Raw genomic sequence first — 13,457 nt, 5'->3', positions numbered from 1 at the left:
AAGCGACTGGCTCCGAGCAACCAACGGGAAGAGGGTGCTTCATGACTGCTACCCAGGCGCGGCCGTGCTAAGCGAATGAATAGAACTAAAGCGCGAGAGCTCCCGGACACCAAGGTCGAGGGAGGCGGGGAGAACTTCTTAAACCCCCCACACATTGCGTTACAAACCCGCCTTCAGCGAAGTGCGTTCCAGATGACGCTAGTCCGCTCGCCCCGCCCACACACGCACGCACGCGCCGGCCCCGCCTCCCGCGCAGCTCTGGCCCCGCCCTCAGGATTGACCGCCCGAGCCACCGTCGGCACAGTCCCGCCCCGCACGGCCAGGCGAAGCTGAGCCGGCCGTGCGGTGTGCGTGTGCGTGTGTGTGTGTGTAGGTATATGTGTTCACGGGACACCGTCTCAGCCCGGGGAAGATGGTGGCGGCGGCGACTGAGGCGAGGGTGAGGAGGACCGTGGTGACACCAGCGCCCACGAGCAGGAACGGCAGGCGGTGTCGGGACTGGGACGCGACTAGAGCTGGAAGGCCGGGGCTGCAGACCGGGCTGCGCCTCCCACGGCGGCGGCGGCGCCTGCTGCTGCTGCTGCTCCCGCCGCTGCTGCTACTTCCCTGGGCGGCTGAGGCCGCGGCGGCAGCGGCGGCGGTGTCGGGCTCAGCCGCAGCCGAGGCCAAGGAATGTGACCGGCCCTGTGTCAACGGCGGCCGCTGCAACCCTGGCACCGGCCAGTGTGTCTGCCCCGCCGGCTGGGTGGGCGAGCAATGCCAGCACTGCGGGGGCCGCTTCAGGTGAGTGGGAGGTAGTATCGGAGGTCGAGGCTAAGGGTCGCTCAAGACGGCCCCAGGCTGGAGGCGGATGCCCCACAGAAAGTGGGGAGAGGAGGGCTGCCCCATCGTGTTTCAGGACCACTTGCTTCCGGGAAGATCTTCGTCTCTGGCCTGGGGTCTTCGGTACTAGAAGTTGAAAAGGTGCTAGGCAAGGGTGGGGGCACCCCAAAGGGACGAAAGCTACGTGGGACGAAAGCTTACGATTCCGAAGAGTATCAAAGCCAATCTATGAAACTGGGCCTCTTTCGGAAAAAACGAGGTAAAAGAAAAGGTGAGAGAGCCAGCCTACCTTAACACTTTTTTTGAACATCCCCTCGTTCTCCAGGGTCTGATGAGTTCCCGGACTTACTGGAGATGGTGGGGTACTCTGAAGACACAGGGCCCTTGGAGAGATTTGTTGTCTGGAGATAGAAGGGAAACGGGTTGGACTGTGAGATACTAGAGATAGAAGAACCAGTGGTTACTGGCTAAAGGAAGTAAAGAAACTAGCTTTTGGACGCTCACTGGAGGCCGATTGGAACAAGGTCTGTCGTGGAGAGGGCGTCGAAGGAGGTTCCTATTTGCCCTGGTTTCTAGAGAATGTGGAGTTCTGAGTTGGCCTGGTTCAGGGCAGTACCTCTTGGAGAGATCATTCATTAATTAGTAGTAACTATTATTTGCTTTCGTTGTGCAAGGATTGCTGGATAATACAAATAGATTAGCCAGACTTTGGTCTGGTCCACAAGGAGTTTGGAATATAGCTAGAGAAAAATCTGTTGCATAGATAACCCTAATCATAAGGACTACATGCCTTTGGCCGATATTTGCTGAACATTTTTGATGTCAAATGTGGAGGAGAGGGTAAATAGGGAGAACAAGACAGACAGGGTCCCTACTCTCATAGATCTCACATTCTAGAAGGGAGAGAGACAGTTAAGTAAACAGATGAAATAAAATAACATAATTTTATGGTAAGTGCTGTCAAGAAAATAAGACCGTGTAGAGAATTATAACCAGTTGGTAACTTTAGGAGAAGACACTCATTTGAAGTGACATTTGGTCTGAAACCTGAATGAAGCAAAGGAGTGGAGAAGCTGTGATTAGCTGAGGGAATGCAGGGATATTTTGAGGAGGAGATGACACTGATTTTGAACTTTTGAGGATAAGTAGGATTTGGAAATGTGGAGCTGGAAAAAAAAAAATTCCAGATGGAACGAAGGATGCAAACAAAATTGTGGAGACCAGAAGTGAAATATTCTAGTGGCAGGGTATATAGAGGAGAAATGTGAGAGAGAAGTTTGGAACAGTAGAATTATAGGCTCATGTAATGTCATATCTTCAAGGGAACTTGGAGAACATTGAGCAAATGAGTTTTTTGTTGTTTATGGAGAAAGCAAGTGATTTCAAAATAGATTTGTACAGTATGGCCAGCCTTGTACCCTTACTTAGGGTTCTGGGTAATATAATTCTGGCTCATGAACTACATTAATCTACAACAACTTGTTGAGGGCAACTCTGGATTATGTTATGAAATTACAGTGGTTAACAAGACAGACACTGTCCAGCTCTATAGCTTACATTCTAGTTTGCAAGTAGTAATCAATTTCTTATCATTTTTCTTAACGCTGTGAAAGTGAAGAGAAGGGAGCAAATGGAGGACTTGATTTAGTTTGGAAAAGTAAGGTTAGTGTTTGAATAAGTGGCTTTTGAGTTGCTATCTGAAGGGTGAAATCCCACTACCTACACGGGAGGTGGTCTGCTAAAGAGCCGGTGTGTACAGAGGCTTGGAGATGAGAAGGATCATTTCAGGATGGATAGAAAGCCAAGTGGCTGGAGCAGAGAGAGCAAAGGGAAGCATGGCAAGACTGAAGGGATAAGCAGGAACCAGGCCACGTAGAGCCCTGTTGGTTGGGTTGAAAGTTTTGACCTTTAGCCTGTGAGCAGTAAAATAGCATTGTTCATCTTGTTTTCATGACATTACAGTCATTACAGATTGGAGCCAGAGCAGGAATGGCCTTTGAAGATGGGACCAAAGCATTTTGAATTTGAGCACGTCCAGGTGAATGGATAGTTGGGTCAGAAGGGAATTTTTCAAGTTCTGAAAATTTAGGATGCCTTAGTAGGCAGTGGGGGCCCACAGGGTGGGGAGGGACATATGTTGCTAGATCAGTCTGTCTATAATGTTCAGAGAAGGTGGACTCATTTTAAGCATGAGAGATGATGGGCAACTAGATTGGAACCTTGGTGTGGGTCAGGTCAGGAGTAATGAAAACATAAGATAAACTGTAGGAATGGAGGAAGGGATAGGTGCTAGGTGGTATTATAGAGGTGAATGACTGATCTTTCTTTGAAACTGGCTTGCTTTTGGGAAGAGAGGGGGATGGTGAGGGAGTGAAAACTAGACTCTGTCTTAGGTGATTGAGGGGATGGTGGTATCATTAACAGACGCAGAGACACAGGAGGAGCAGATTTGAGATGTTTAATTTTGCACACACTGAGGAGGGAGTACTTTCAGGATTTCCACCTGTGGGACAGGTGTAAGTGTTAGCGTCATCTACATATAGAGAGAGCAGGTCCAAGTGTGCATGAGGACTGTCCAGAGGATTGGAATAGAACCACTTTCTAGGGGGAACAGGCAGTCTTGATGCACGTTGTCTCAGATGGTGTCATGTGAGAGTGAAGGGTCTTCCCAGGTTGTTGAGGATGCTCCATTTGGGCCAGTTCCAGCTAGTGTCAGTGCTCTTTTCTGGGCAAACAGTTAAGACCTTCATTCTGATAATCTCATTGTATTTTGTGGGCTTCTGAAATTTGCATTTTAAAAAAATGAAAGTAAGAGAAACTTATGTCTATAGTCTTTAAAAAAACCTTCCATTAAATTTTTAGTTGTATGATTTTTTAGGGGAAGAGTGGAATGTTGGTTTTGATTATATGTTAGTTTGTATCTTGATTTAACTTACAGACTTATTTGTTATTAACCTAAGAGACATTAGAATGACTACCTTTCTGGTTTGGGTCAGCATCAAGTTGGTGTGTTTTTTAAGCCTTTAAGTTCCGTAAATCCTGTGTTACAATTGCTATAGTAAGATCTTTTTCATTAATTGAAAGGAACATAGGTAATAATAGGATTAGATTCCCTAAAGTTATTACTGAGTCCATACTGCATGCCAGAGACCTGGCCAAACATTTTCATGTATATTGTACCGTTTAATCTTCAGGATAACTGAGGATGTTGTTTAAAATTTGGAGTATTGTGTGGTTGTAATTAGAAAGTCAGTTCATTTTTTTTCAAATGTAAGATACTGTAGAAATGATTAATTACAGAGGATAAGGTTAATGATGTCAGTTTAATAAAAATAACTATGAAATATTTTGTGGATGATTTCCAGAGCAGTGCTACTTCCATTCATTTTTGTGTGATTCAGTAATCATGTTTTTCTACTTGTAATATCACTATCAAAGTTTTTCTTTAGAGGATAAATATATCCCATTAAGTTAGAAAGTAAAGATGTTAAGCTAAAAAGAAAAGATGTTAAGCTCATTTATGAAGTTAATATGCATTTAATTCTTTTAAGTTCCTGCTATACAACTTTTGGGCAAGTGGAATACAATAACCTACTGAGAACCTTATGTGGTGGTTTAGTCGCTAAGTTGCGTCCAACTCTTGTGACCCCATGGACTGTATAGCCTTCCAGGCTCCTCTGTCTATGGGATTCTCCAGGCAAGAATACTGGAGTAGGTTGCTGTTTCCTTCTCTAGCACTTTGAGAAACAAAAGAGGGAAAATAGGTTTGTTACAACAGGAAAGCTAGCATAAAAGAAAAATTAAATTCATTGAATCTGTCTGGCTACTGGTCTGAGGATATGCATATACTTTTGTAACTAGTGAAGTGAAAATTCTGGAAAATAAAATATGGTAAGAAAGGTAAAATAAATACTTACCTTGTTTATGGTAATTACTAAGAGGAAGTAATCTGAAGCCCTAAGCGTATGTTTATGAATTTTCGCAGTAGAATATAAGCCCATGAGGGCAGGGATTTTTATCTCTTTTGATCACGGTTATATTCCCAGAGCCTAGAGCAGTGCCTGAGACATAGTGCTCAGTAACTATTGAGTGAAGGAATGAAATTCTGCTGTGTATATGTATTTCATGTCATATGTATTATGACTTTCAGAAATGTACCTGAATGACTGCCATGTTTGTCTTTCTGTCCTTTTATTTTTTTTTCCCTAAATTTCATTGTCTTGTCTTCCAGTGTTTGCTGGGCATCTTCTTTGGGATGTTGTGTTGTTACCTCATATTGAGCCGTATTGAAGACCAAACTTGTTATTGTTAAAAAAAAAAAGTGTTTTTTTAAAAGAAGTGCTTTCCTTTGTACTTCTTATTTCAGTAGCAAATCCTAGTTTAGATAACCAAAGATCAAAACTTAGGAGTAGTCTTTTGCTCTTTCTGTTTTTCTCTCTTCTTTAAAGTCTTAGGAATGTGTTCCTTTCTGTTCTTTCCGCTCCACCCTAGTGCACCTGGCCCTTCGCCTCATTGGTGATCTGCCTCTGTTCGTTTCTTGCACCTCTGGAATCCATTCTACCCTGTGTCATATAATCCCCTGAGAACTTAGGTTGCTGTCTTGGTCAGAAATGTTCTTCTTTTTTTTTTTAACTCCGTTATCTGTAAAATGACCCTCAGCAGAAGGCCCTAAGATGCTTTACATATAACCCCTTTTCCCTAATCCAACCTTTCTACTTTGTAATAATTTTTCTGCATATTTGCTAAATTCATCACCCCCCTTCATCCTATCCCCACATTCTTTCTTTTCTTCTTTTTTATCTAGATTCTACCTCAAGGCCCATCTTCAGTTTTCTATAATCTAGAATAGCCAACTCTCTGAAATCATGCTTGTTATCTTTTGAGATGAGCCATCGGCCTATTCAATTCATAAGTAGCTTCTGATTGATTACTATATATGTTAGATATACTGTGCCCTGACTTGAGGCTGTGAAGGTGGGTTAGAATCAAGTCTTGCTTTCCCCTTGAAGAGCTCATAATTCTGAAGGGTTGATATTGTTAGCTATGTGCACAGGCTATTACAATTTAATAATATAAATGTGGGCAATATGTGGTACTGGACTATTGTGTGGTGGAAAGACTAACTGTGCTGTGGGTTCTGGTGGAAAGTGCCACAGAGAAGAGAACATTTGGGCAGATCTGAGAAGTTTAGTGTAAATAGACAATCTGGGGGAGGACACTCCAGAAGGAGCAAAGAGTTTGTGCAAAGTCAGAGAATCATGGACTAATCTTACTTGTTGTGTTAGTTTTCTAAGGTTGTGGTACAAAGTACTATAAACTGGGTGACTTAAAACATCAGAAATTTAATCTCTCCCAGTTCTGGAGTTCAGAAGCCTGAAATCAGGTGTTGACAGGGTGATGCTGTCTCTTACGGTTCCAAGGGAGAATTTGTTCCGTGCTTTTCTGTTAGCTTCTGAAATTGCCAGCAATGCTTGGCATTCCTTGGCTTGTAGATGAGTCTCTTCAGTTTCTGCTTCCATCTCTTGCTTCTCACATGGCACTCTGCCTGTAGGTCTCTTCTCTTCTTGTAAGGACACCAGTCATATTAGATGTGTGAATATGACATTCTCTTAAGTAAATCTGCAAAGCCCCTGTTTCCAGATAAGGTCACCTTCACAGGTATGGTGTGGTTAGGACTTCAACATATCCTTTGCAGTGGCATCGTTCAACTCACAACACTTAGAGAACTCAACGTAAATGGGTGTCACTGGAGCATAACTTGTAAGAGATACAATGGAAGGGTGTGAGACTGAAAAGTGTAATTGGTTTTCCCTTCTCAGTCACCTCCAGCTTCAAGGTGCATCCTTGACCTAGGCTAAGCCATCAGAGCATGTCACTCTCTGACTTTGGTGATTGTTTTGAAGTAGGCATGTGACCTAAGGTGACTCAGGCAGAGTGAATCTCAGGACTTTTGCTGGAGACCTCTCTTCTGTGGGCATTTATGAAGGAGATGTGTTGCTGTCTTCTGTTTGTGTGGTGAGGATGTAGGGCCTAGAACTATTATAGCTAGCATTGCTGTTGTGATTGGAGCCCACTTGCGGTCAGTGCAATTCCTAGAAGAGAGGAGATAGGAGGACAGTGGAGCTGGAGACCTAATGATATTCTGAATCTCTGGATAAGTCCTTGACTGAAGCTACACTTTGTGGTTTTATGAGGTTCTACAGGTAACATTTTTCTTAAGTCAGATTTAGATTTCCTATCCCTTACAATATAGAACAATCCCTAATATACAGAGGGACATAAGCCAGATCATTAAAGTATTTTTTAAAATTAATTGTTTATTTTTGACTGTGCTGGGTCTTCATTGTGGTGCAGGGTTCTTTGTTGCTGCCTGTGGGTTTTCTCGAGTTGTGAGCAGGGGCTACTTTCTGATTGCGGTGCACAAGCTTCTCATTGTGATGGTTTCTCTTGTTGCGGTTCTAGAGTTCATGGGCTTCAGTAGTTGCAGCACGTGGGCTCAGGAGTTGTGGCATTTGAGCTCTGGAATGCAGGTTCAATAGTTGTGGCTCATGGGCTTTGTTGCCCTGTGGCATGTGGCATCTTAGTTCCTGGACCAGAGGCTGACCCTGTGTGTCTTTCATATGGGCAGGCAGATTCTTAACCACTGAACCACCTCGTTGAAGTCTTTATATTCCACACAAAGGAGTTTGGGCTTTATGCTCTTGTTTTGTATACTCCATTCTATTCCAAGCTGTGTTGTGCACCTTGCAGTATCTTAATTCCCTGATCAGGGATCAAATCCTTACTATTGGCAGTGAAAGTGAGGAGTCCTAACCACTGGACCACCATGATATTCCCTGTTTTTGTTTCTTAATTGAAGTATAGTTTATGTACAATATGATGTTAGTATCATGATCACTATGATAGGTCTAGTAACTGTTCCCATACAAAATTACTACAGTATTATTGACCATATGCCTTATGCTGTTTATTATATGCATGTTTGCTCCGTTGCTTAGCGTGTCTGACTCTTTGAGACCCCATGGATTGCAGCCCACCAGTCTTGTCTGTCCTTGGAGTTTTCCAAAAAGGAATACCGGAGTGGGTTGCCTTTTCCTCCTCTAGGGAATCTTCCCAACCCAGGGATCAAACCCATATCTCCCGCATCTTCCTGCATTGGTAGTTGGATTCTTTACCACTGAAACAGCTGGGAAGCCCCATAAATTGCATACCTGTGGCTTATTTATTTTATAATTAGGTGTTTGTAACTTTAAATTCCCTTCATCTGTTTCACCGCTGCTGCTGCTGCTTCTGCTGCTGCTGCTAAGTCGCTTCAGTCGTGTCTGACTCTGCGACCCCACAGACGGCAGCCCGCCAGGCTCCCCTGTCCCTGGGATTCTCCAGGCAAGAACACTGGAGTGGGTTGCCATTTCCTTCTCCAATGTGTGAAAGTGAAGTTGCTCAGTTGTGTCCAACTCTTAGCGACCCCATGGACTGCAGCCTACGAGGCTCCTCCGTCCATGGGATTTTCCAGGCAAGAGTACTGGAGTGGGTTGCCAACCTGGGCCTTATCCTCTTGAACTTGATAATATGGTCTCAATTACTGACTTTGTAATGCTGAGTCTCCCAATGTTCCAGTCATGTTGGGCACATGATGCAAACCCTAAGTTACCACAGGCAGTGTTTTTAACTTGTTTCTTTGATTCTGCATAACTGGGATTGCCAACTTCCAGCTCGGGATCAGGCTGTTCTCACTGTCCTATACTTCAGCCTTTTAAAAAAAAATCTAGTTTCACATTCAAAGGCTCGTTAATTGTCACCCTATTTGTGAATTGTATTGGATACACTTTCTGTCAGAAATCTATTTTTGACAGATGTCCAACTCAGGCAAACTTGAGAGAAAAAGATAGGAGAGATTTATTGGTTTCTATGACAGAAAAGTCCAGGGAATATTGTTGGCTTCATATGTGGCTAAATCCAGGCAACCAGTCTCTCTCTCCTTGCCTCTTTACTGGCCTCACTTGCAGGCAGGCTTTCTTCATGTGATGTCTCCAAAAGCTAAATCAAACTAGAAAAGAGTAGCTCTTCTTTAGGAGTGAGTAACAGATAAGGAGGGGTGAGAGTCTCACTTGTCCTTTACTGAAGCAGTCACTGTGGCTCAGGTCCTGGGAATGTTCTGACCAATCAGACCTGAGTTGAGTACCTCTTGGAGATGGGGGTTGAGGTCCAACTCCATTAGATGGTATGAACTGAGAAGGGAAAGGAGAAAAGAAAACACACATAATGTTACTAGAAAATGGGTCCAGTAGCGGGCAGGTGAGGACAGCGATGCCCCTGCCTATTTGTAGAACCTGCTGTTTGGTGAATACTCAGTAAGTGTTGATGATGAAAGTTGAGAATGGTCTGGGAAATATTGTATCGTGTAATGAGATGCTGGTTCCCAGTTTTCATCAGAAATGTATTCGGTGAGTGGCCCGCTATGTGGAACGTTGAGGTTACTGCAGTTAGAACTGCCCTGTGGTTAAGTGTAGTAGAGCCAAGTCATTGAATGGCAGTTATTGATGTCTTGATTTTGTGACAGGGAAAATAGATAGGATTATGGGAGGAGGCAACAAAATATGTGCTTATGTTATGTGAAGTTTTTATTTTGGGTGAAAACTTTATGTAAAATACTGAAATAATAGACCTTTAAAATTTTTGGCTAATTCCTGGAAGAGTTTTTTTTAGATGAATAGGTAAAAATATGTTCATTGAGTAAAACGAAAAATTTAGCAAGAATGTGTTAATATAATTGCCTGAGTTACGACAGGAGCTTTCCAGGTGGCTCAGTGGTAAAGAATCCACCTGCCAATGCAGAAGATACAGGAGATGCAGGCTTGATCCCTAGATTCGGAAGATCCCCTGGAGGGGAAGTGGCAACCTACTCTAGTGTTCTTGCCTGGAAAATCCCATGGACAGAGGAGCCTGGTGGGCTGCAGACCAGGGGGTCGAAAAGAGCTGGAAACAACTTAGTGCCTGAGCACACACACAAATTATGACATGTTTGAAAGCAAGTACCTGACATTTAAACTTTACCTCTGTGAAAAGTTCCTAAGATAAGCAAATGCATTTACTACAGTATGGAAGACAGATAAATATACAGGAAAAAAGCAGACTATGTTTATGATCAAATAGCTTTTACTAATTATGACTAACTTATTTAATAAATTTGTACCATGGTTGAACAGAAATCATTGAGTTTTCTCTTTAAACACAATCTTGTTTCTAAAACTAAAATGAAATTGTGGTTGTACTTTACAAAATAATTGTATCTAGAAATTCATTAAATTAGTTTCTCATTTTTATTCTTTACCAATTTCTGTGATTTCCCAGATATATTTTGGCATAAGTGACTCTGATTCATATACTATATACTAATCTAATCCTTTTTTTCCTTCTATTTTTTCCTTTTCTCCCTGTACTTTTAGACTGGTCCTTTGTTATTAGCCTGATATTTTCTAATTTATCCCCCTCAGAGTGACTTTCTTTTATTTGTCTTGCTTTTTTCTTTTCCCTCATTTTATTAGTGTCATATACTTTTAACTGCCTTTTTTTAAACATGTGAGTCTCTGGTTTGATTTTATCCTTTTGGTTTTTATTCCTTATTATTTTTTTTTTAAGTACATTTTGGTGGTGGTGGTGGTTTGGTGGTTTAGTCACTAAGTTGTGTCCGACTCTTGTGACCCCATGGACTGTATTTACGTTTACATTTTTACATGTTTTACAGGTTATATACTTACATGTTTATTCTTTTTGTCTTATAGAAGTTAATTTTAGTTATGGCTGAATTGCATCTTTATTTTTTAGAATTTGACATTAATAGTGTACAGTTATTACGTTGAATGAATTTTCCAATTAATTCCTCTTGGTCCTTTTTGCATTCTAATTAAGAATTTTCTAATATGTTTACTAATAAGTCTGTAAGTATTAGAGGCTGAAATTGTGTCAGGTACTGTTAAAGGATGCAAAAGTAATCTCTGGACCGGTGTTTCCTATAGTTTCTGATTCACAGATCCTTTCACAAAAATGTATAATCTTGTAGACTATCTTAGTTACACATTAAAAAATATATCCTGTTTTTGACAAGATGATTTTAAATGGAGTTAAAAGTAATTTCCTATTAAAGGTTATAACATGCATTTTGAACATAGCTTGTAATGATATTCACAATATAAAAAGAAAAATTTGACTTTCCCCTCTTTAACATGTGGTACATGTTGTTTAATATATTTTTAGTTAATTGAGTAAGGAAAAACATTATTTATAGATGAATAAAAAGTGACATTTAATTTGGGGATCAGATGCATATTAAAATAGATACTGTATTTGGCTCTGCTTTATGCTTCAGGAATACACAACTTTCTTGTCCTTATGTTTGTTATTCATGCACTTGTGCTTTAAAATTATTTTTAGAAATTTTTTTGGTATTATTTCTAAATGATAAAATGATAGTGGTTTTTAGCTGTTTGTAAGCATTCCTTTACAAATAGCATACTTCCTGTGTGGATGGTTTTTCCAAATTTAATGGAAAGGCCAAACTGGTGGTAATTGTCGCTTAATTTTCCCCTTTCACATTGGTTTTTCAAATATTGGAGACATCTTGCAAAGTTTCACAAGGATTTTGATCAGAAGGTTTAGCAACATTATCTTGAGGCAAATTTGCAGAATTAGATCATTTCATACCCTTCCCTAACATATGTTTAAACATCACATGGTAGAGGTTAGTAGTCAGCTGCCTGTTGCTCTGGCTAAGCTGTGAGAAAATCACAAAGGGGAAAGAATAAAAGCAAAATCTAGCAATACTGCATAACCCAAATAAAAGTCCATTGGGTTGATTAGTTGGGGTCGTCATACCCTGCTAAGCTAAGGAAGAACATAGTGTGGACCTTGGAATGCCGGGTCAGCGCAAGTTCAGAATGCTGCTTGTGCACACACTAAGATGTTTTCCCAAGGCATATGGGAGTCTGTGACCTCCAGCTAGGTGATAGCCCTTGTACAAGAGAATAACAAAGATAGTTTAATCAATAAAATGGGAGACGTGACTGGGGCACAGGAGGCTGGCTTCATCGTAGTACAACAGATACTTTTTGCTTGCCAAGACAGTAAATAAAGGTGATGTGGCTCCGAGGAACAAGGCTCTTCATCCAAGAGGTCTTGAGTCCCCCGGTCCTATCTTTAAAACTTTAATTCTGTCTCTAGTTTCTTTTTCCCAAACTGTGTTGACCACTTTCAGTCCCTCCCTGCTGCACTGGCCGCAGCATCGTGTTTTATGTGTCTCTTGTTCAGTCGCCCGGTTGTGTCTGACTTTGCGACCCCATGGACTACAGCATGCCAGGCCTCCCTGTCCCTTACCATCTCCCAAAGTTTGTCCAAGTACATGTCCATTGCATAAGTGATGCCATAGCCACCTTATCCTCTGATGCCCTCTTCTCCTTCTGCCCTCAGTCTTTCCTAACGTCAGGGACTTTTCCAATGAATTAACTGTTCACATCAGGTGACCAAAATACTGGAGCTTCAGCTTCAGCATCAGTCCTTCCAGTGGGTATTCAGGGTTGATTTCCCTTGAGGTTAACTGGTTTGATCTCCTTGCTGTCCAAGGGACTTGCAGGAGTCTTCTCCAGCACTAGTTTGAAGGCATCAGTTCTTTGGCTCTCTGCCTTCCTTATGGTCCAGCCTATGGAAGAGATACAAAGAAACATGAAATGAGCATTTGTGTGCCTGCAACCTAGCTCTTCTGAATTTTCTTCATATTATTATTACTATATAATAATAAAAGTTTTATGATATAAAATATTATAGATATCACCAGAGTCACTATATTACTCCTCCCTAATTCTGTTTACCTTAACTCTCCCCAGAGGTAACTAGTGTGGTGAGGTTGATGTTTATTATTTCTCTTGCATGTTTCTTTTTCACTACAGATGCACAAATCCACATATATATAAACATGCACACACACAATGTCTTGTTTCCAAAAATAAAATCATGTTTTCAAGCTTTATAAATATAAAGTAGTCATTCTATAACTTCTCGCCGCCCAACCTAGTTTTTCTATGCTTTTGAGATGTTTATGTTGATAAAAGTAGTTCTAGTTGATTTCATAGCTATTAGGATTACAGAATTCCCCTTAATTTACATGTGTTTCAGCTGCTGGGTATTTAGAGTTTACCATCTTGTGCTGTTACCAGTAGTGCTACAATGAACACTTTTTATATATCTTTTTGCATACCTGTGTATGTATGTTTTTTCTCTAGAGTTTTCATACTTTTGAAGCACCACCAAAATAACTGAAAACTTCTGTTTACTTCCTTGAATACTTTTAGGTTGATGTACAGTTGACATACATCATTTTTAAAAAAATGGCTTTATGTAGTTGCCAAGAATATAATTTCTGGTGTATTACAGAGTTACTGAAAAAAAAACCATTATATTACTTTGCAAAATTTATTTGGCACATGCAAATTTTATACCACTTTGTTGACCTTTCTCATTCTTTTTAAAAATACGTATGTAAAATAAATAAATAAAAATACGCTTTGACAGTCTATTTTGCACTGTACCCTCCCTGCCCTTTTTTACCTAATTCCATACAGTTTTTTCCATCTGGGTTATAAGTT

General features: G+C 41.2%; 1 protein-coding gene across 1 annotated transcript in view; it reads left to right on the top strand.

Moving 5' to 3' along the window:
* The first annotated feature begins 412 nt into the window (after positions 1-412).
* Positions 413-13,457, top strand: part of ATRN (attractin) — a 184,712-nt gene continuing 171,667 nt past the window's right edge. Inside the window, exon 1 of the mRNA XM_052650648.1 lies at positions 413-783. Coding sequence (XP_052506608.1) covers positions 413-783 — 371 coding nt within the window. The remainder of the gene's footprint in view (positions 784-13,457) is intronic.

Source organism: Budorcas taxicolor, chromosome 13 (assembly GCF_023091745.1).
Source record: "Budorcas taxicolor isolate Tak-1 chromosome 13, Takin1.1, whole genome shotgun sequence".
Classification (NCBI taxonomy): Eukaryota; Metazoa; Chordata; class Mammalia; order Artiodactyla; family Bovidae; genus Budorcas; species Budorcas taxicolor.
The sequence above is the reverse complement of the archived record's forward strand: the minus strand, read 5'-3'. Positions and strand labels throughout refer to the sequence as shown.